The 23,832-nt window shown below is 33.4% G+C and overlaps 2 protein-coding genes across 2 annotated transcripts in view; one reads left to right on the forward strand and one right to left on the reverse strand.

The window, feature by feature from the left end:
- Positions 1–1,276, forward strand: part of LOC148955072 (CUE domain-containing protein 2-B) — a 31,194-nt gene extending 29,918 nt beyond the window's left edge. Inside the window, exon 6 of the mRNA XM_089108046.1 lies at positions 821–1,276. Coding sequence (XP_088964172.1) covers positions 821–904 — 84 coding nt within the window. The 3' untranslated portion in view covers positions 905–1,276. The remainder of the gene's footprint in view (positions 1–820) is intronic.
- A 2,090-nt stretch (positions 1,277–3,366) lies between these two features.
- The window catches only part of LOC148955073 (uncharacterized), a 76,539-nt gene continuing 56,073 nt past the window's right edge, over positions 3,367–23,832 (reverse strand). The window contains exons 6-7 of the mRNA XM_089106104.1: positions 10,522–10,714; positions 3,367–8,549 (exon numbers count right to left, since the gene is read on the reverse strand). Of these exons, the coding sequence (XP_088962230.1) occupies positions 7,362–8,549; positions 10,522–10,714 (1,381 nt within the window). The 3' untranslated portion in view covers positions 3,367–7,361. The remainder of the gene's footprint in view (positions 8,550–10,521; positions 10,715–23,832) is intronic.

The following is a 23,832-nucleotide window of genomic DNA, read 5'->3' on the forward strand; positions in this document are numbered from 1 at the left end:
AAGGACCTACCAAAAAGGAATCGTACCACGTTCTCCATAGGATTTGTCGCAGGAAAAAAGGAATCATACCAAGTTCTGAATAGGATTTGCCGCTGGAAGTACCTACCAAAAAGGAATCGCACCACGTTCTCCATAGGATTTGTCGCAGGAAAAAAGGAATCATGCCAAGTTCTGAATAGGATTTGCCGCAGGAAGTACCTACCAAAAAGGAATCGCACCACGTTCTCCATAGGATTTGTCGCAGGAAAAAAGGAATCACACCAAGTTCTGAATAGGATTTGCCGCTGGAAGGACCCACCAAAAAGGAATTGCAGGCTCTGGATAGCCTGATGTGTCCTTTTTTCTAATTTAACTATTTCTTAAAAAAAAAATGAAAGCAAAAGAATTGCTAGTTAGTGTCTTGTTTTCATTTTTTTTGTAAATCACCTGGGTTGTTTTTCCTTTTTTTAATGTTTAATTTATTTTAGGTTAGTTTTATTTATTTACTTTTTCCTTTGGTAATGGCTTCCGGGCCTGACGCCAAAATATAATAAAACTTTTATTATTCTAACTGAAAAAAATCCTTTCGCTAATTTCTTCAATGACTTATTGAAAAATTTGCTCCATTTTCTATATTTTCATTTCGTTTTAATTATAAACAGAAAGACAATGTAGTCTAAGATATTGTTTATGAAAAAAGGCAAAAAGCACAATGTAAGATTTAGAAACTTTGGGGAAAATACTAAAAAAGAAACGTTCCAAAACTTAGCCCTCCCTTTTTTCCTAATATAGTATTGCTGGAAACATCCTTATTTTCAGTTATCCTTGTATTTTCTTCTAGGAGCCAAAGAAACTAATACGCTATCTTGATAACAAAGTTGTTTCTGTCAAGGGGGAAAGATATACTCAGATCAATGACCTCTAGAATGGAAGTGAAGGAATGAAGAACACCTATGATGGCCTCGAACCCGCAAAAAAATGCCATTTTCACTGACGCTGCCGTTACTTTTTCTTCGTTCCTTTTTTGATACTCATCTGTGTATTTATTTTACACATCTCTGTAGTTTTTTTCTTTTTACTTTTGTTCTTTTTAGTTTTCTAGTCGGAGAACCTGTAGCTGGCTTTAAAAGTGTCTTTTATTTAAATTGTGCTGTTTTTATCTATTTTTTATATCTTATGATTTTTTTTTTACCTCTAATGAGAGTAACTTTACTTCAGTAGAATCTCTTGTTGTAATATTTTTACTTTATTTGATAATGTCGTTTCTTTTTTGTTTTTTTTAGCTGTAACAATTAAATCTAGCTTGTATGAACTGTTTCGAATTAAAAAACTTTTTTTCTCTCAATTGACTTGCGCGATATTTCCTATGTAGGGATGTAAAGGTGGGTACAAATCCTAAAAAATTAGTCAATTAAAGATTCTATTTTTTGTTCGGTAACAGTTAATGAGTCAAATTTGAGCTCAAGCGAGGTGTCTTTCGTCAAAATACTGAACAAAACTGTTGTGTTCAAAAACTTAAAGAGGACGCCTGATATTCATAAATTAATCATTTATCAAACTTTTCGTAGTAACAACTTGTAAGTAAAGAGTGACCCGTTACACCATCAAATTTAGTACATTGTGTAACCCTTGAACACAGATTTCAAGCATTATCTACAAAATGACAAGTGTTTATTACTTTTCTAGAGAGGGATGGTTACCGATGAGAGTTTATTGCCCCCCCCCGCCTTTCTGGGCTATCCTGTTATTACAGAAATATGTTAAGGATATATCCGTTACGAACAGTAGAGTTCAAGGTTTCTCTTTAGTTTATATACGGTATCAATAATTCTATACTTAGTCATAGGTGATTTGAGAGTCAATGTCCTTCCCCTAGAAAATTCCTCTGAGTTTTTGTATCACGATAAACTTCTACAACAACCCAAATAATAGTTCTAGGTCCCAAATAGAATTTTGCATAGCGGAAAAAGCCAAAATTTGGCCCAACAAACTTTCAAAATGACTCTGAAATTCTTCTGTGGCGACCATGTAGGCGAAAACCATTTACATCGGACTAAGGGCGAACAAAGAGGCAGGTCTTGTTCCGTACAATATGCTCTATTTTTATGACATACTAGTCCTAACTTTATGGTCCAGATTGACGTCGCTTGGATCTGAGGGTCCAAGTGAACCCACCCCGATCAGAAATGGATGACTTGCTATCTCATCTCTTTCAACCATCTGAATAATGTCACGCAGGGTCAACTAAAAGAGCTGACATAGCGCACATTAGTAAGAAAGCAGACATAGAATGTCATGAAAGAAAAAATCGTGTGAATTAAAAAAAAAGCGCAATGTATCTTCTGCTGCAATATACGCTTGCTTGTGCACTGTACATACTGTCTCCTTTAGACTAGAACACCGACATTAATTCTATTCTGAATCAAGCGTTTGTTCTATTTTCATTTGAATTTTTGCTTTATTCGCTGTTCTTAAAAAAAAATCACTAGTACGACTAAAAGTGAAAAATCACTTGGACAGAAAACACAGTAGAGATATAGATAGATCGCTATGGATGGTAGTCCTTACACTGTTTGTAACCCCACGGCTCTCATGAGCTAGTTCACTCTACTTCAGTGGGACCACATACCATAGGTCAAGAACCGCTATAGTAGTGCATTCATAAACTAGCAGGGTTTTTGATCCAAGCATCACCATTCGGTTTTCATCAAGTGGTCAATTGTTTCTTTAATCATATAGATAGATAAATGTTACTTATAATATAGTTAAATTTTATAAACAGTAGTGTCAACTCACGGAAATGTAGGGGAAGGATTTTTTTAATATAAGGGAGAGGCAATTTGTTATTTCGTCAGTTTTTTCAATGAAAATAGTAAAAAGGGTATTTTTCAATGAATATACCAACAAAAATTTATTTCCCAAATCTAGGAGGAGAGGTAAAATCTTGGGGGTGAATACCTTTTTGACCCCGTCCCAATTTCCTCCCCTGACGACCAACCCTAGTTTAAGTCTATAAGCTCGGAATCTATATATAATAGTTTTGTCCCTTGTCCTCTCAAATGTAGGTGACACGGTAGACTCAACGTTTAAGGCTTCCTAATAACATTTGTGCCCTAGAACAAGTGTTTGTCAGTTGTCATTTTTGGGGGGTACATCAGTTTCAGCTGTTTATTAAAATGCTTAAAAATAAACTATACAAAATGAAATAAAAATAATCGATGAAAATAGCAAAAATGAATATATAAGACGCAGGCTATATTAAGTCACAGCTGAAATAGGTTTGTTTGCTCCTTTAATATGGTTTCCAGTACTTCCTGTTAACATCGTCTAAGTCTTGTCCTGGGGAAAGGGGGTTAGTTTTTCCCCCTCTCTCCCAAATCTGGAAAAGTATATAAGAATGCAAACTTCTGTTTGATGCTTAAACAATACCTAAAATTACTTTTTTTTTCTATATTTGGTCATCTTTTTTAATGTCTTTTCTATTAAATTCTTGTCCACGACCTACTGAATGATTATTTAAGAACATTGCAAAAAGGAAATCTATCAGGTTTTTTTAGTATAAAAATGACATTGTTTAAATTTACATACTTTGTACATCAGAAATTGTTGTCAATAAATTATGGCTTAGGTTTTGATAAAACACCAGAAATCACATTTTGGTTTAGCATCATACTAAGAAGATTCCAAGCACCAGGAGCAATTCTCTAGAGACAGGTTACGAGATTCCAAAGCATATGACCCAAGCGAGATTTCAGAGAAATTCCTTCCTAAGTCTATAGAACCCGAAAACTGTAGTCTCTGAGGCTTAGACGGAGGTTTTGGTTCGGGGACTTGCTCAACTAAGTTCTTAGCAGGTGTTGGTAGTTTCTTAAACGGTTCATAGTTACAAACTGTTAGTATAGAATGACGTATTACTGTAGTGATTGAAACTCTAAACAAGGGGTTTTGATAACAATATATAAGATATTGTCCTTGTCAGGGTGATTTAAAATATATAAAATTAACCAAATTTAAAATTATTTCTAAATTTACAAGCTTGAAAAAAAATGGAAGAAAAAAAAGGAAAACCCCCGACAAAAGGAATCCAATCTTGATGAAAGTTGCACCGTCGTATTCAGCATGTTTAATAACCCTGTTGCAGAGATTTTTAGCTCCTGCGGTTAGGTTGAAGGAAATTTGTTTTTTTTTCCGAGAAATATGATAATGGATGCTTGTTTTTTTGTTGGCTTTTTTGCCAGGGGTGGTCAAAACTGAAATGTCTTGTCCTAGTAAGAAATGAGATAGTGTCATATGAAGTGCTTACTTCTGCCATTTTGTACCACGAATCAAAATTAGGTTGATCATATTTAAAATATTTCCCAGTGTTTAAGATTTGTTTCTGGAGTACACACCCCCATCACCTCTTCTAAAGATTTTGTGATCCCCTCTCGAAATCATTCCCGGTGTATTTGCCTTATTCAGCCTGTCATATTATCCTCAGTGAATTTATACGTGGTGGGATTAAGATTAAAATGTGATTTCTGGAAATATAAATGTCTGAGGGAATATTAATTAATTGGATAACACTACTGCTTTTTTAAAGATTACAAACAGTCTACCGAAAATAGCACACATAAAAAGTGGTTTAGTTTTCAGATAGAATAAAGAATTCAAACATTGCTTAAATCAACGAAAACTACCCTTATAATAAGGGAGGCTTATTTCCGCTCTTTTGACGTCTTAAACTTAACTTGCAGTTTTACCGAGAGCTTGCTCATTATGACAAACACAGCGAGTTGCGTATATTGACCTAAGGTATATCTTTAGCATACAATATATTTTGTTGGTTACACCACTTAACGCTACGTAAACCACGTCTTAATTGGTGTAATATGGGTCATAAGAATTCTACACCTTTGAATGCTTATGCACAAATTGCGAATAGCAGATTTCCCCTTGCCTTAATTCATTATTAAAATGACTAAAGCAGACCATGCCTTCCTGTTCAGTATTAATCTCCTTTTTAGTACTATACAACTCGAAGAGACCGCATTTTAAGTCGAAGAGACCGCATTTTATCTTCGTCCAATCCAGTTGCCATTCAGAACCTGCTGCCAGGTACTCCTTGGATAGTTAGATGAATCAGACAACCGTATTCTACTTTACTCAACCGAAATTTAAGAAAAGAAATTTTTGTTAAAGGTTAAGACAAGCTATTAACGTTGTTTTCTACAACTTGCGAGTGAAACGGCAATGGCTGTTTTCTACAAGTACATCCAATACTCTCCTTCTGACGAGTTATCTCTATTTCTGCTACTGCTTTCCAAGCCGATTCGGCAAACTCACAAAAACACGGTGCGGTCTGAGGAGATACCCCGCACTGAGAACAGCTTTGTAAGATGCTGAGCCTCCATTTCGAAGGTTCTCCTGAGGGACATTATCTCTGAAACCTATTTATTGATTATTTTAAAAGGAGGTTCACCAGACACAACTCTAGTAGTAAACCTAGTTAAATGCTTAACAAATGACATCCAAGTTCTTAGCTACTTAGTTCATGAATCTTTTTACAAAGAAATCGGTACTTTGCTACTATGTGACATATTTTACTACTTAAATAGGGCACTTTGGTTTCCTATTTTTGTCCGAATGAGCTCTTTTTTCCTAAGACATGACTACTGGATCGAGCCCATGGTAATCCAGAATCTTTTGTATTAGTTTTGTTTAAAAGGTTGTCTTGCATGTTGAACCTCATTTTCATCAAGATCGCAATGCTTTTTCGGGTGCTTAACCTCTTGTTTCTAAAATTGTACAAATGGCCATGTACTAATTGCTTTTGACGAGTAAATTTAAAATAATGGATTTGCTGTTTTTAAACCACCATAATTAGTAGATTCTGCTGATAAACTGGAATCGTTGCACTGAGTTTTGGTTTGAGTTTTAGAATCGACAAAGGTCGCTCTTTAATTGCAGTTTGTTGCTAAGAAATTTTTAATCTAGGACTCTCATAAATATGCGAGAGGTTGTAACCTCCCTGTTCTTAAATTCAAGTTTAATATTCCGTGGCCTAAGAGTAAAATTATTCTATTCCATAAGAAATCGAAGTCTAGGATATTTCCTGCCATTTGGTACAGTTTTTTCCACTCTATTGAACAGTCTATGCGGGGACTCTGTACGACCCTTTGTTCTTCACCCATTTCGAAATTATATTATAACAAAATTATCTCATCCTGCTTATTTGTTTTCACTGTCGTTAATTGCAGATGAAAATTTAATCTGATACAGTTTTGTTAACTGTAATATCGAGCGTTCAAGATCTTTTACCCGTGTTTATTTCCGAATGAGTCTTCGAGCATTAGGACAATTTTGCTCACATGTCACGATTTGTAAAGTACTACCTTGATAATCCTGAAACGATAATCATCCTTGAAAAAGTACATCCTCTGAATATTTCTCAGAGAGGGGCCCTGAAGTATCCAAAAAAAATTAAGGATCAGGATTTTCGAGGGTCATGGCTTCATGGTTTCTTTGAACAGATTATTTTTTAAAAAGTTTTCCCTCCTCCTTCAGTGCAAGGAAGCACACGCATTTAGTATTGTAATATTAAACTTAATGTAATTTAGCAGGAAGACAGTATATGTCACCTTAGATCACCCATGTTATAGGCTTAGTCCAAAAATATTCCCCTAAATGAAGGGCGTCAGAGAGGAAATCCCTCTCCCTCTTCTTCTATATTTGTCTGAAAACAGGAGGATTTGGTCTTAATTTACGCTTTTTGAGCCTTCAGGACCCCTTTCTGTTGGAAGAAAGATTCACTGAGGCTCCTCCCAAATAATTGATGCGCAAATATACAATTTTACAAATATAAAATTTAATATAAAAATTTTTATTCACAGCTCAAAATGGCAGAAATGCCACTTTGCTTTTAAAATAACTCTGTTTATTGTACAAAGAACGCTACAACTTTCATTTCCATTCAAATGAAGCCTCTCACGATATTTTAGGTCCCCTAGCTAGGTCTGGTCACCTTTGAAAAAAACACATACACTTCCGCTAAAATTCCCAAATTCTTCTAAAAAATAATGCAAACTTTAAATTTCAGTAGATAGGGGCTTAAAGCTTCTGCAACCAGGTCATAAGACGTAATGAATTAGATAATATAATTTTTGTTAAAATCACTTCCCTTTTCGAAATTCCATTTTGTTAGAGTTTCGGTTACTGTTGTCTTGATTTATAGTTGTAACTTACAGTTACTACGAACAGTTCTCCCAAAACTGGATTTTTTTTTACCACTATCCACCAATCAACACAAGCAAGCAACTGTGCTGGTTAAAACTGAGTGACGACCATGATATTTTCAACTGGAACTATAATTCTTACCATGTCGTTCAAAGATACGCTACTAATTATTTTTTACGGAACGGCTGAGCCTTTTTGTCTTTGGAGCCAAGGGTCCATTTATCAATAACAAATTCATTGGTACAAAGCTTTGAATTTCCACTGATGCCATAATTTATTGATTCATAAAGGTTTTCATTAGAAATAGATGGGACTTGAGTATATTCGTGTGATTTCCCCGACTCGTGATTTACAAAGTAGTTGGAAAATTTGACCTTTCGCTTAGGTGGACTCCCACCCAAGGTAGTTTCTGATTTGGAGATTTTTTTGGCTGTTTGAAAAATTTTCCTGTCGAAGAAATCTTCAGTTCTAACATTCATTTTACTCGTTTTTTTTTGCGGTAACATGTCTTGGACATTGATAAGAGAACTGGTTTTTACAGATGGGTCTAATTCCGCCCCTGTGAAATAGGATTCGGGTTTTTGACTTTTAAGGCACTCTGATTTGTCTATGCATAGAGAAGACGCGTTTTTGGAGGACCTGTTCAAGCTAATGTCCTTATTGTCGTTACTCCGGGTTGTTTGTTCAAAATGGTATTTTTCTCTGGTGAAACTATTTAAGCTTCTATTTGAATCTGACTGACGCTCAAGTTTCAAAAGCGACTTATTATTTCCTGTTATAAGAGGACAGCTTAAATAGCGGGAATCATTTATATTATTTAGTGGGCTTTTTATTTCTTCGACAGAATTTTTGTAATAAGGGACAATGTTTGAGGTTAAACCAAAGATGGTTTCAGTGTTTGAAAAATCGTCATTTTTGTGTTTTTTTGGCAAGTCTTCCAAATTTAAGGGATTCTCAAGAATGTGCCTGAAAACTGGTGGAAACTGAGTAGCTTGCGTATCATTTACAATCAGTTCAGGGATTTCACTGGTTATAATTAAAGGTGCACTCTCTATGCTGTCAGGACTTGCTTCGTAACTGGTTTCGGCTTCTGAGGTGAGGCTGACTGGACGACGATACAATTCTTCCAATTGGTTTTTCATATACTCAATACTAACATGTCCCTGTACCAGGTCAAGCCCCTTTGGGCCTAGATATATCTTACCATATGGGGCAGCGTAATCTTCTTCTTTTGGATTGGATTTGGCTGTGGTACGACTTTCAAAAGTCTTGTTCAGGGGCTGATTTGGTCGTAAGTATGACCATGGTCTTTGGTAACGAAAGTCATTTTCACTAGAATTCGAACGAATGGACCCCTGAAATAAAACGAAACATGGACATATAATAATAAAAAAAAAATACTGCCTAATATGTGTAATAAATATAATACATGCCATAAATGAATTATATGCAATAAGTTATATGAACTAAACATAATGATATATAATAAAATAAATGAAACATGACAAAAGATAATAAATAAATGAATATATTAAATTAAATTAATAAATGAAAATTTAAGAATACTTTTTGCTAATGCTCAATGACACATGGAAATTAAGTGTATGTGGGTACCCCCATATCTGAATAAACAAATCTGTTGCGCTAACAAGAATCAAATAGGGAAAACACCGCTTAAAAATTTAGATAACATACAATTTTTGAAACGTCGAAAATTTTAGTCAGTTCATTTCCTCCGGTGATTTGTCACTGAATCAGGTGAATTCCCTCTCTTAGCTGATTTTTTTAGATAAGTTTTCTCATTTAGTGATTTTTTTGTTATTTGTCTAAAACTTAGAATAGCTACCCCATAATCTGTTTTGGTTTCAAAGCTTGTTTTTCAACCCGAGAATTGGACTAATGTTGTTTGGAGATAGGATTGGCCTGTGTACAAAACAACACTGTTGCATTTTTTAAAGTAAAAAATGCTATTTACTAGCAAAAAATATGAGTTGCTACTCAACTGGGCCTACTAACAGACAAAAATAGATCGTAATGTCCAAATAATGATTGTAGTGCCCAAATAGCTTCTATTATTTTCCAAATGTAACTTTGTTCTTCTCAAAAATACATAAAATGCAGAAAATTAAAGATAATATTAAATAATACAGTCGATTGGCCATTAGGATTTTGCCTTTTTCTTTGATTGGGCTGCAAAGCAACATATTTACTTTTGTAGTTATTTTTCTCTCTTGTAATAAGCGTTGGTTAGCTTTGGTAGTTGTAAAAGCTGATTGTACTGAAGATTTACGTCCTAAAAAGGGGATATTCTAAAAAATTCATCCTGGTTGAAGATTGAGAAACGGATGAGAAAAGTTTTGGTACTTTCCCTTTATATGGGCCTATCTAAAAAGTCAAGTTTGGTTAATGTTAATGAAATAAAATAGGATGAATGTATAATGGTTTATAAACAAATTGGGGCTATATATTTGCACATTAGGGGGGGGGGGTTTATCATTGCATATATTAAATAAGTAACCTAACCTAGGTACCTTTTTCTCCCCTTAAACCCCAAAAAACAACAGTTGAAATATCGCAAACACATGGAAAACCACGCTAAACATTGCATTACTGTATAGCGGTGTCTTGAATTAACCCGTCAAAAACGGGTTGTTCGTGACTGGTTTCCTTGTAAAGGCCCATATAATGGGAAAGTACCTAAGGTTTTTGAAGTTGGCTGAATCTCCAAAAAATTTTCAAAACGGAAAATAGAAATCCTCTTTATTTTTAAGGCTTAAAAATAGTATAAACAAAAAGAAAAACGAAGTTTTCCTAACTTTGAAAGTAAAATTTATGGGGTTTTTTAACATCAGGCACATGTAGAGCATAAGGCTATATCTTTAATCTCCAAACCAGATAGTTATGTATTTCTTTTAGACTTCTAGGAAATAATAGTGGAAAAAATACATCTGAAGATCTTAGTTTCTACTTGTTTGTCGTTTCCTAAATTTTTTTTTTATTTTTATCAAATTTTCTAAAATGTCCTGTGGGCATAGGACTCAAGCCGTGGAACATACAAACAAAGTTGATCTGCAACCCAACTCAACTTGAAATGCAGTAAGTTGAAAAGAAGATTCAGCTCTCTGGAATCACTCCCTAATTGAAATTTTCTTATCTTAACAACAATAAAATTTAGAGTCCTGCTTGTTTTTGTAACTTCTAGGCGAAAAAAAGCTATTCTTTGAATTTTCTTATCCCTGTAAATGAAAGTGTTTTGATTTTACAAAAATATCTTAGATTACGGCCTATTTAGGAAAACTACTTCTTTAAATACCTCCCTTGCCTTACCTGAGATCTCAGCAAATTGTGTTCAATTTTTATCATCCCTTCAGTATTGACTTTCTGTGGAACCTCAAAAGATGCCCTTGGGAAATGCTTCCTTTCCCCAAGAACCTCCTGGGATCGCTTAAATTTGGGGCTGTTTGACATACGCAAGACAGGAAGTCGGGATGAACTTCTACTCGATCGACCATCCTTAAAACTGTAATAATAATGTCGGTGAAGATTTATGTTAATAAATTCTGAAAGTACCAAGGAAGATAAAAAGGATAATGATCGCCCAGAGCCATTGCTGGCACAGAGGGCGTCGAATCGACGTTTCGGTTGCTGGATCTTTTTCACAGGGACAAGTAGCAAGCTTTTCAACCAACCTTGCTGTGACGGGGATCGAATCCCGGGCCGTGTATTGTCAAGCAGAGCGTCAATTCACTGTGCTACAACAGGGCAAAAACATAAGGACTTAAAACAATTTTGCCTTGAACCTATGATTCATATTTGAAAGTTTTTTTTGGCTGTTTAAAAATTACGAAGTTTTTGTGCGGTTTCACAGTCAAAAACTTTGTGCGGAGTCGCGGAGTCAGACATATTTTTTTTTAAGGGGGAGGTTCAAACCCGGTACCCTCCCTAGATTCGGCCTTGAACAAAATAAATATTTGTTGAATTGCCGAAGAATAACAATAGCTACGATAGTGTGCTTTTTTGTAACACTTTTAGGTTGGGATTTAGTAATCCATTAATTTCAAAAGCTGTCATTATTCCACAATGGTCAGAAACATAATTAGGGATAAAACACGACTCTTTATAATTAAAATTTACAAAAATATTATCAAGCAACGTCGCAGAAGTCTCAGTAATCCGGGTATAGATATTAATTGAAGGATTCATATTGAAATAAAATAAAGTGTCACAAAACTTACGGCAAATTCTATCATTTTGTAAACTCATATCAACATCAAAATCTCCCATTGTAACACATGGACTTGTAGACACTGGCAGCTTTTCCAATTAACTTTCAACTAACTCCAAAAAATTCTGACTAGATGCCGAAGGAGGTCTGTAAACAACCACAACAAAACTTCGATTCGCCAGAACTACCTCAATTACGAAACTTTCAAAACCATCTCAACATAAACACAAAGGTCGTCCCTAACCTTAACCTCAAGGCACGACTTAACGTAGGCAGCCATCCCACCGTGTCGGTGATTTCTCCGGTTTTTCCATAAAAATTATAACCATTAATTGTCAATAAAGAATCAAAATAATCGTTCAACCATATTTCAGTTAAACTTATAACACTAATATTTCCTATTATTGAGCTTAATCAACCAAATAATTATACGAAGAATTCAAACCTTGACAATTCAAATGAAATACTATGCATTGGCTTGACTTTTGTCATTATGAAAGGCATATCGCCGAACCTTTTTTCTTTCAATTGTTCCGGTTGTGGGACAAAAACTTCTTTTTCTTCCACCAATTTATCCAGTCCATGTTTTTGATTTTGAAAGGTAGGTATTGATGACCTTATTCATGTCAAAATCCAAAACCCAATCATCATCGCTATTATTTTCAATCTGTTTGCTTTGTTACACCTCGGCTAACCTTTTATCACAATGAAATACATATCTCCGAACCTTTGTTTTTTTAACAAAGGTATGGTAGGCATTGATGACCTTATCCATGTCAAAATCCCAAACCCAATTATTATCGCTATCATTTTCAATTTTGACAGGTTTTGACTCTCGCTATCCAGGTTGATTTTCATTGAGTAGCTGTTCTTCATTTTCATATTTGACTCCCTCACTTGTTAGGTGTCGTATTTCTTCTAACCGCGTATGTCTTCGCTCTGAATTTTCATTTTTAAAACGCTCTAATTGTCGTTTTCACATATCTTCGAACCGCCCGTGTCTTTGCTCTTCATTGTCATTTTTGACACGTTTTTGGATTTTGATTACTGCAGACAATTTAGCAATGGTCTTTGCTTTAGCTGTTTGTATAGTTGTCGTTGCAATTGACGGTCCAGGTTGTCGAATTTAACATCTTATCACGTTTGATAGTTCCGGTTTTACTTCCAAAGAATCATAATTTATACTAACTGCAGCTGCAAATTTTCGTTTTTTGGGCCTTCCAACAGACATTATATTATATAAATAACTGTTGTGTTGTATAATCAACAATCTTATTTCTGCTATGCATGACAACATATAAGAAAATACTTATATGATGCCATATATGATGTCATAAGAAATGATTATATGATGTACTAACATAGTACATGACTTCATTTGCAAAAAGCCGAAATTAAGACTCTTAACGATTTTTCTCAGACTTCTGACCTATCTAGATCGTTTTTTTTTTATGCGAGTATGTCCCAAGATACTAATTTTCCCTGGCACTTGGGACGCAGCAAGCTTTTATATACGGTATCTCATTGTTGCTTGTCTTCTAAACGCAGACAATTTGAGACTTTACTTGATGTCATGACGTCCAAATGGACCTTAAATTAGAAGTAGTTCCTTTGTAAAATTATGTTTTTTTTATTGTACCTTTAACTTTTGCCTTAGCCTGTCGTTTGTCATTTACATATTGCCGAAGCTTTGTTTCTTTTTATTGTTCAGGTGGTAGGACAAAAGCTTATTTTTCTTCCAATGAATTATCTAGTCCAGGTTTTTGATTTTCAGGGGTATGCTAGGCTTTGATGAACTTTACCCTGTCAAAATCCAAAACCCAATCATCATCGCTATCCTTTTCAATCTGTTTGGTTCGTTTTATCTCGGCTTGTCTTTCATCATTACGAAACGCATATTGCCAAACCTTTGTTTTCTTAAAAAAAAAAGGTATGGTAGGCATTGATGAACGTGTCCATGTCAAAATCCCAAACCCAATTATCATCGCTATTATTTTCAATTTTGACACGTTTTGATTCTCGCTATTCAGGTTGATTTTCATTGACTCGCTTACATGCTTGGTGTCTCATGTCTTCTAAACGCGCGTGTCTTTACTCTTCATTTTCTTTTTTTTAACACGCCACCGCTGTTCTTCTAACCGCATGTGTATTTACTCTTCATTTTCATTTTTGAATCGCTGACATTCTCGGTGCCTTATTTCTTCTAACAGCGTGTGTCTTTGCTCTTCATTTTCATTATTGACACGCCGTCACTTTTCTTCTAACCGCTTGTGACCTTGCTCTTCATTTTCATTTTTGACTTACTCGCATGCTCGGTGTTATATGTCTTCTAACCGTATGTGTCTTTGCTTTTCATTTTCATTTTTGACACACTTTAGTTGTTGTTTTTCATATATTATAACCGCGTGTGCCTTTGCTCTTCATTTTAATTTTTGACTCGCTCACTTGCTCGGTGTCGCATGTCTTCTAACCACGTGTGTCTTTGCTCTTCATTTTCGTTTTTGACACGCTCTAATTGTCGTTTTCGTATATCCTCTAACCCCGTGTCTTTGCTCTTCTTTTTCGACAAGTTTTTGGATTCTGATTACTTCAGACAATTTAGCAATGGCCTTAGCTTTAGCTGCCCGTATTGTTGTTGTCGCAATTGATGGTCCAGGTTGTCGATTTTCACATCCTATCAAGTTTGATAGTTAGTAGATACCTATCTTATAGTCCCGACATTACCACGTGGTTTATGGTTTTCTCACTGAGAATGAAAAAACAGAATTTTTCTCACTTGAAAAAACAGGAATTTTCTCACTTTTATGGATGTTTTCTTGGACGGTTATGTGTGTTGGTCAATTTATTTGATGTTTTTCATGGATGTCAACAGTAATTTATGTCTGTGTTATGGTTTTTGTCAGTGAGAATTGAAAAACAGTATTTTTCTCACTTTGATGGATGTTTTCTGGATTATTGAGTCTTACGGGGACAGGGTCAATGACACTTCTTTCAGGTCGGTCAATTTATTTGATGTTTTTCATGGATGTCAACAGTAATTTATGTCTGTTTTATGGTTTTTGTCAGTGAGATGGAAAAAATAGTAATTTTCTCACTTTGATAAATGTGTTCCGGATTATTGATTAATGTCTGACAGGAGATGTCAAGATTGATTGATTTGTCATGAAAAAGGAATGGGTGAAGCTTATTAATGTCTTTGATTTATTTCCAAGAGAATTGTTTCCGGGGCAAAGTTTATTAACATCTTTGGAGTTCAACCAGTAGAATTGTTTCCGGGGCGAAGTTTTTTAATGTCTGACAGATGATGTCATGGTTGAATGATTTGTCAAGAAAGGGGAATTAATTTGTTGTTTCTAAGGGGAATTATTGATTCACGAAAGGTTTTCTTAGCAATTTGAAATGTGACAGCGCAGGGATGCCAAAAACAAAAGGAACACGCAGAAATTACGTTTAGGGGTTATTTGGGCGAAACCGTTTTAGACATTTTAGGGAATTATTTCGGCGAAACAGTTAGACACATTTTAAAATATGATTTTAGAAGAGGTTTTAGAAGAGAATTTGAGGGTGAAACTCTTTGGTCGTTATAATACACAAGGTCCATTTGAACAGTGTCTTGAGGTCCTCTACCCCATCCCCAAAGGGTTTTGATGCCCCCTCCCCGCCCTGAAGGAAGCCCCCCGTTCTCAAATGGCCCCCCGCCTCCCCAACGGCCCCCTGCGCCACCATTTTTTAATAATTTTTTAAGGCTTTATTATATCTTTTCAGAACAAGTTATTTTCTTAATGTCCTTCCTAAACCCATTTTGCAAGTTGAAGTTCCCATCCTTTTCACCCACAACTTTACTTTACAGCATTTTTAATGCCCCAACACCAGGCAATACTTTTCAAAAGGCATTTCAGAACAAGTTCTTTTCATAATGTCCACCCTAAACCCATTTTACAAATTGAAGTACCCATCCTTTACACCCACAACTTTACTTTACAGCTTTTTGAATGTTCCAACACCAAGCAATACTTTTCAAAGGCATTTAAGAACAAGTTCTTTTCTTAGTGACCGTCCTAAACCCATTTTACAAATTGAAGTACCCATCCTTTTCACACACAACTTTACTATACTGCTTTTTGAATGCTCCAACACCAAGCAATACTTTTCAAAGGCATTTCATATCTAGTTCTTTTCTTAATGTCGCTCCTAAACCCATTTTACAAGTTGAAGTTCCCATCCTTTTCACCCAAATCTTTACTTTACAGCTTTTTGAATGCTCCAACATCAAGCAATACTTTTCAAAGGGCATTTCACAACAAGTTCTTTTCATAATGTCTATCCTAAACCCATTTTAAAAGTTGAATTTCCCATCCGTTTCACCCACAATTTTACTTTACAGCTTTTTGAATGTCCAACACCAAGCAATACTTTTCAAAAGGCATTTCATAACAATTTATTTTCTTAATGCACCTCCTATACCCAAATTACTAATTGAAGTTCCTAGTCTTTTCACACACAACTGTACTTTACAGCTTTTTGAATGCCCTACCACATTTCAATACTTTTAAAATGCCTTTCAGAGCAAGTTCCTTTCTTATTGACCGTCCTAAACCCATTTTACAAATTGAAGTACCCATCCCTTTCACCCACAACTTAGTTATAGGTAAGAGTTTGAAGTTTTATCTCAGAGAATTCGCTAAGAGTTTTAGTTTGGTTTAGTCTTAGTTAAAAGTTTGGAGTTCTCAGCTTAGGAGTCTTAGCTTAGTGGTTATGTTAGAGTTATAGTTTGGTTTAGTTTTAGTTAAGAGTTTAGAGTTTTTAGCTTAGAGTCTTAGCTTAGAGTTTTATTTAGAGTTCTAGTTTAGCTTAGTTTAGTTACAGTTAAGAATTTAGAGTTTTAGCTTAGAGTCATAGCTTAGAATTTTACTTAAAGCTATAGTTTGGTTAAGTTTTAGTTAAGAGTTTCGAGTTTTAGCTTAGAGTCTTAGCTTAGAGTTTTTGTTAGAGTTATAGCTTAGTTTAGTTTTAGTTAAGATCTTAGAGTTTTACCTTAGAGTCTTAACTTAGAGTTTTGGATAGAGTTGCATTCTAGTTTAGTTACGCTTAAGAGTTTATATTTTGAGCTTAGAGTCATAACTTAGAGTTTTAATTAAAATTTTAGTTTGGCTAAGTTTTAGTTTAGAGTTCCTAGTTTTCTCTTAGACTCTTGACATAGAGTTTTTTTGTTAGAGTTATAATTTATTTTAATTTTATTTAATAGTTTGATGTTTTACCTTTGAGTTTCCGTCAACTCTTAACTAAACTAAACTAGAACTTCAACAAAAACTCTAAGCTAAGACTCTAAGATAAAACTCTAAACTCTTAACTAAAACTAAATTAAACTGGAACTCTAAATAAAACTAAGCTAAGACTCTAAGCTAAAAACTCTAACTCTAGCTAAAAGCTAAAAACTCTAATTAAAATTCTAAGTCCAAGTTAAAACTCTAAACTAAAACTAAACTAAACTAGAACTTCAACAAAAACTCTAAACTAAGACTCTAAGGTAAAAACACTAAACTATTAACTAAAACTAAACTAAGCTAAACCTCTAATCTAAGACTCCAAGATGAAACTCTAAACTCTTAAGTAAAACTAAACTTTAACAAAAACTCTAAGCTAAGACTCTAAGCTAAAACTCTAAACTCTTAACTATAACTAAACTAAACTTCAATTTTAACAAAACTTTAAGCTAAGACTATGAGGTAAAACTCTAAACTATTAACTAAAAGTAAACTAAACTATAAATACAACGTAAACTAAATGGTAAAAGAAAGAACTATTAAATAAAACTAAACTAAATTATAGCTCTAACAAAAAATTTAAGCTATGACTCAAAGCTAAAAACTCTAAACTCTTAAACAAAACTAAACTAAAATTGAAATCTAACAAAAACTATAAGCTAAGATTCTAAGCTAAAACTCAAAACTCTTAACTGAAACTTAACCAAACTTTAACTTTAAGTAAAACCCTAAGCTATGACTCAAAGGTAAAACTCTAAATTCTTAAATGTAACAAAACTAAACTTTAACTCTAACTAAAACTCTAAGCTAAGACTATGGTAAAACTCTAAACTCTTAACTAAAACTAAATTAAACTAGAACTCTAAATAAAACTAAACTAAGACTCTAAGCTAAAAACTCTAACTCTAGCTAAAAGCTAAAAACTCTAATTAAAATTCTAAGTCCAAGTTAAAACTCTAAACTAAAACTAAACTAAACTAGAACTTCAACAAAAACTCTAAGCTAAGACTCTAAGCTAAAAACTCTAAACTCTTAACTAAAACTAAACTCTTAACTAAAACTAAACTAAACTATAACTCTAAGCTAAGACTCTAAGCTAAAACTCCAAACTCTTAACTATAACTAAACTAGAACTCTAACAAAAACTCTAATGTAATACTCTAAGCTAAAACTCTAAACTCTTAACTATTACTAAACTAAACTTCAATTCTAACAAAAACTCTAACCTAAGACTCTAAGCTAAAACTCTAAACTATTAACTAAAACTAAACTAAACTAGAACTTCAACAAAAACTCTAATCTAAGACTCTAAGCTAAAAACTCTAAACTCTTAACTAATACTAAAATAAACTAGATCTCTAACAAAAACTCTAAGCTAAGACTCTAAGATAAAATTCTAAACTTTAGTGTACGTAGGCTAACCTAACCTAACTTAACCTAACCTAACATAACTTAATCTAGCCTAACCTAACCTAACCTAACTTAAACATGGAGAGATGTTTACTAGCTAACCTAACCTAACATAACTTAGCTAACCTAACCTAACTTACATAGTCTGACTTAACCTAATCTAATCTAACCTAACTTAATCTAGTCTAACCTAACCTAACATACTCGCCGGAAAATCCCCCCAAGCCTAACCTAACCTAACCATACTCGACGGAAAATCCCCCCATGTCGACTTTGTACCAGTTAGATTAGGTTAGCTTATCATGAGCACTCATGATAAGCTAACCTAATCTAACCTAACTTAAACGTGGAGAAACCTAACCTCTAACCTAACCTAACCTAATCTAACCTATGGTTTTGGTATTTCTATGCAATATTGTGTAATTTTGTGGTTATGCTAGTTTAGACTAAACTTCAACTCTAACTAAATCTCTAAGCTAAGACTCTAAGCTAAAACTATAAACTCTTAACTATAACTAAACTAAACTAAACTAGAACTCTAAATAAAACTCTAAGCTAAGACTTTAAGGTAAAACTCTAAACTCTTAACTAAAACTAAACTAAGCTAGAACTCTAACTAAAAATCTAAGCTAAGACTCCAAGCTAAAACTCTAAACCCTTAACTATAACTAAACTAAATTTCAACTCTAAGTAAAACTCTAAGCTAAGACTCTAAGGTAGAACTCTAAACTCTTAACTAAACTAAACTATAACTTCAACAAAAACTCTAAGCTAAGTCTCTAAGATAAAACTCTAAAATCTTAACTAAAACTGAACTAAAATAGAACTCTAAGTAAAACTCTATGCTAAGACTCTAAGCTAAAAACTCTAAATTATTAACTATGACTACACTAAAATTCAACTTCTATAAAAACTCTAAGGTATAAATCTATGATAAAACTCTAAACTCTTAACTAAACTAAACTAGAACTCTAACAAAAACTCTAAACTACGACTCTAAGCTAAAAAACTCTAAATTCTTAACTATAACTAAACTAAACTTTAACTATAACTCTAAGCTAAGACTAAGCTAAAACTCTTAACTAAAACTAAACTAAACTAGCACTCTAACTAAAACTCTAAGCTATGACTCTAAGGTAAAACACCAAACTCTTAACTAAAACTAAACTAAACTAGAACTATAAAAAAAACATTAAGCTGAGACTCTAAAGCTAAAAAATCTCAAATCTTAACTAAAACTAAACTAAACTAAAACTCTAAGCTAAATCTCGAAGTTAAAACTCCAAACGCTTAACTATATCTAAGCTAAACTATAACTCTAACAAAAACTCTAAGCTAAGACTCTAAGCTAAAACTCTAAACTCTTAACTATTACTAAACTAAAGTTCAACTCTAACAAAAACTCTAAGCTAAAACTCTAAACTCTTAACTAAAACTAAACTGAACTAGAACTCTAACTAAAACTCTAAGCTATGGCTCTAAGGTAAAACTCTAAACTCTTAACTATAACTTTACTAAACTATAACTTTAACTAAAACTCTAAGCTATGACTCTAATCTAAAACTCTAAATTCTTAACTATAACTAAACTAAACTAGAACTCTAACTAAAACTCTAAGCTAAGACTCCAAGGTAAAATTCTAAACTCTTAACTAAAACTAAACTAAACTAGAACTCTAACAAAAACTCTAAGGTAAGAATCTAAGCTAAAACTCGAAACTCTTAACTTAAACTTAACTAAACTACAACTATAAGTAAAACTCTAAGCTATGACTCTAAGCTAAAACTCTAAATTCTTAACAGTAACTAAACTAAATTTCAACTCTAACTAGAACTCTAAGCTAAGACTCTATGGTAAAACTCTAAACTCTTAACTAAAACTAAACTAAACTAGAACTCTAACTAAAACTCTAAGCTAAGACTCTAAGCTAAAAAAAATAAAATCTAGACTAAAAATAAACTAAACTATAACTCTAACAAAAAACCTAAGATAAGACTCTAAGATAAAAAACTCTAAACTCTTAAATAAGACTAAACTAAACTAAAACTCTAAGATAAAACTCTAAACTATTAACTTTTACTAAACTAAACTTAAAATTTAACAAAAACTCTAAGCTAAGACTCTAGACTCTTAACTTTTACTAAATTAAACTTAAACTTTAAAAAAAACTCTAAGCTAAGACTATAAGATACAACTCTAAACTCTTAACTATTACTAAACTAAACTAGAACTTCAACAAAAACTCTATGCTAAGGCTCTAAGCTAAAAACGCAAAACTATTAACTATATCTAAACTAAACTAGAACTCTAACAAAAACTCTAAGCTAAGACTCTTAGCTAAAACTCTAAACTCTTTACTATTACTAAACTAAACTTTAACTTCAACAAAAACTCTAAGCTAAGACTCTAAGCTAGAAACTCTGAACTCTTAACTAAAACTAAAATAAAATAGAACTCTAACAAAAACTCTAAGCTAAGACTCTAATATAAAATTCTAAACTTTTAACTAAAACTAAACTAAAATAGAACTCTAAATAAAACTATAAGATAATACTATATTGTAAAAAAAAAAAATATTAAATAAATCTAAACTAAACTCGAACTCTAACAAAAAACTATAAGCTAAGACTATAAGCTAAAAAACTCTAAAATATTAAATAAAACTAAAATAAGCTAAAACTCTAAGCTAGTTCTCTAAGGTAAAACTCCAAACTCTTAACTATATCTAAACTAAACTATAACTCTAACAAAAACTCTAAGTTAAGACTCTAAAATAAAACTCTAAACTCTTAACTATTACTAAACTAAACTTCAAGTGTAACAAAAACTCTAAGCTAAGACTCTAATCTAAAACTCTAAAGTATTAACTAAAACTAAACTAAACCAGAACTTCAACAAAAACTCTAAGCTAAGACTCTAAGCTAAAAACTCTAAACTCTTAACTAAAACTAAAATAAACTAGAACTCTAAAAAAAGCTTTAAGCTAAGACTCTAAGCTAAAATTCTAAACTCTTAACTAAAACTAAACTAAACTAGAACTCTAACTAAAACTCTAAGCTAAGACTCTAAGGTAAAACACCAAACTCTTAACTAAAACTAAACTAAACTATAACTCTAACTGAAACTAATAGGTAAAACATCAAACTCTTAACTAAAATTAAACTAAACTAGAACTCTATCAAAAAAACTCTAAGTTAAGACTCTAAGCTAAAACTCGAAACTCTTAACTAAAACTTAGCCAAACTAAAACTTTAAGTAAAACTCTAAGGTATGACTCTAAGCTAAAACTCTAAATTCTTAATTGTAACTAAACTAAACTTCAACTCTAACTAAAACTCTAAGCTGAGACTATATGCTAAAACTCTAAACTCTTAACTAAAACTAAACTAAACTAGAACTCTAACAAAAACACTAAGCTAAGACTCTAAGCTAAAACTCGAAACTCTTAACTAAAACTTAACCAAACTATAACTTTAAGTAAAATTCTTAGCTATGACTCTAAGCTAAAACTCTAAATTCTTAACTGTAACTAAACTAAACTAGAACTCTAAATAAAACTCTAAGCTAAGACTATAATCTAAAAACTCTAAACTCTTAACTAAAACTAAACTAAACTTGAACTCTAACTTAAACTCTAAGATAAAAACTCTAAACTCTTAACTAAAACTAAACTAAAATTCTAACAAAAACTCTGAGCTAATTCTCTCAGGTAAAACTTCAAACTCCTATCTATAACTAAGTTGGGGGTGAAAGGGATGGGTCCTTCAATTTGTAAAATGGGTTTAGGACGGTCACTAAGAAAGGAACTTGTTCTGTAATGCATTTGAAAAGTATTGCCTGGTGTTGGGGCATTCAAAAAGCTGTAAATTAAGTTGTGTGTGTAAAGAATGGGTATTTCATTGCTCAATGGTGTGTGCGGAGGGAAGAGATGAACGTAGATGGCTCTGAAGTATCTTTTGAAAGTGATTGCTTGGTGTTGGGCATTCATAAATCTTTAAATTAAAGTTTGGTGTGAAAAGTAATGGTACTTAAACATTAGAAATGGGTTCAGGAAGGACATTAGGAAAAGAACTTGTTGTGAAATGCTCTTTGAAAAGTATTGCTTGATGTTGGAGCATTCAAAAAGCTGTATAGTAAAGTTTTGGGCAAAAGGAAGGGAACTTCAACTTGTAAAATGGGTTTAGGAGGGACATTAAGAAAAGAACTTGTTGTGAAATGCCCTTTGAAAATTATTGCTTGGTGTTGGAGCATTCAAAAAGCTGTAAAGTAAAGTTTTGGGTGTAAAGGATGGGTACTTCAACTTGTAAAATGGGTTTAGGAGGGACATTAAGAAAAGAACTTGTTCTGAAATGCCTTTGAAAAGTATTGCTTGGTGTTGGAGCATTCAAAAAGTAGTATAGTAAAGTTGTGGGTGAAAAGGATGGGTACTTCAATTTGTAAAATGGGTTTAGGACGGTCACTAAGAAAAGAACTTGTTCTGAAATGGCTTTGAAAAGTATTGCTTGGTGTTGGAGCATTCAAAAAAGCAGTATAGTAAAGTTGTTGGTGTAAAGGATGGGTACTTCAACTAGTAAAATGGGTTTAGGAGAGACATTAAGAAAAAAAACTTGTTCTGAAATGCCTTTTGAAAAGTATTGCCTGGTGTTGGGGCATTCAAAAAGCTGTAAAGTAAAGTAGTGGGCGAAAAGGATGGGAACTTCAACTTGTAAAATGGGTTTAGGAAGGACATTAAGAAAATAACTTGTTCGGAAATGCCCTTTGAAAAGTATTGCTTGGTGTTGGAGCATTCAAAAGGCTGTAAAGTAAAGTTGTAGGTGAAAAGGATGGGTACTTCAACTTGTAAAATGGGTTTAGGATGGACATTAAGAAAATAACTTGTTCTGAAAAGATATAATAAAGCCTTAAAAAATAATTAAGAAAGAGTGGCCCAGGGGGCCGTTGGGGAGGCCGGGGGCCCTTTGAGAACCGGGGGTTGCCTTTGGGGTTGGAATGGGGGATCAGAACCCTTTGGGGTTGGGGTAGAGGACCTCACGACACTGTTCAAATGGAACTTGTGTATTATAACGACCACAGAGTTTCACCCTCAATTTCTAATCTAAAACATCTTCTAAAATCATGTTTTAAAATGTCTCTAACTGTCTTGCTGAAATAATTACCTAAAATGCCTAAAACGGTTTCGCCCAAATAACCCCTAAACGTAATTTCTGCGTGTTCCTTTTGTTTTTGGCATCCCCCCGCTGTCAAATTTCAAATTACTAAGAATCCCTTTCGTGAATCAATAATTCCCCTTAGAAACATCAAATTAATTCCCCTTTCTTGACAAATCAATCAACCATGACATCATCTGTCAGACATTAAAAAACTTCGCCCCAAAAACAATTCTACTGGTCGAACTCCAAAGATATTAATAAACTTTGTCCCGGAAACAATTCTCTTGGAAATAAATCAAAGACATTAATAAACTTCACCCATTCCTTTTTCATGACAAATCAATCAATCTTGACATCACCTGTCGGAAAACATCTATCAAATTGAGAAAAATCCTGTTTTTTCATTCTCACTGACAAAAACCATAAAACAGACATAAATTACTGTTGACATCCATGAAAAACATCAAATAAATTGACCGACCTGAAAGAAGTGTCATTGACCCTGTCCCCGTTAGACTCAATGATCCAGAAATCATCCATCAAAGTGAGAAAAATACTGTTTTTCCATTCTCACTGACAAAAACCATAA

This window comes from Artemia sp. Qi Xiang Cuo, chromosome 2 (assembly GCF_049724085.1).
Source record: "Artemia sp. Qi Xiang Cuo chromosome 2, ASM4972408v1, whole genome shotgun sequence".
Lineage (NCBI taxonomy): Eukaryota > Metazoa > Arthropoda > Branchiopoda > Anostraca > Artemiidae > Artemia > Artemia sp. Qi Xiang Cuo.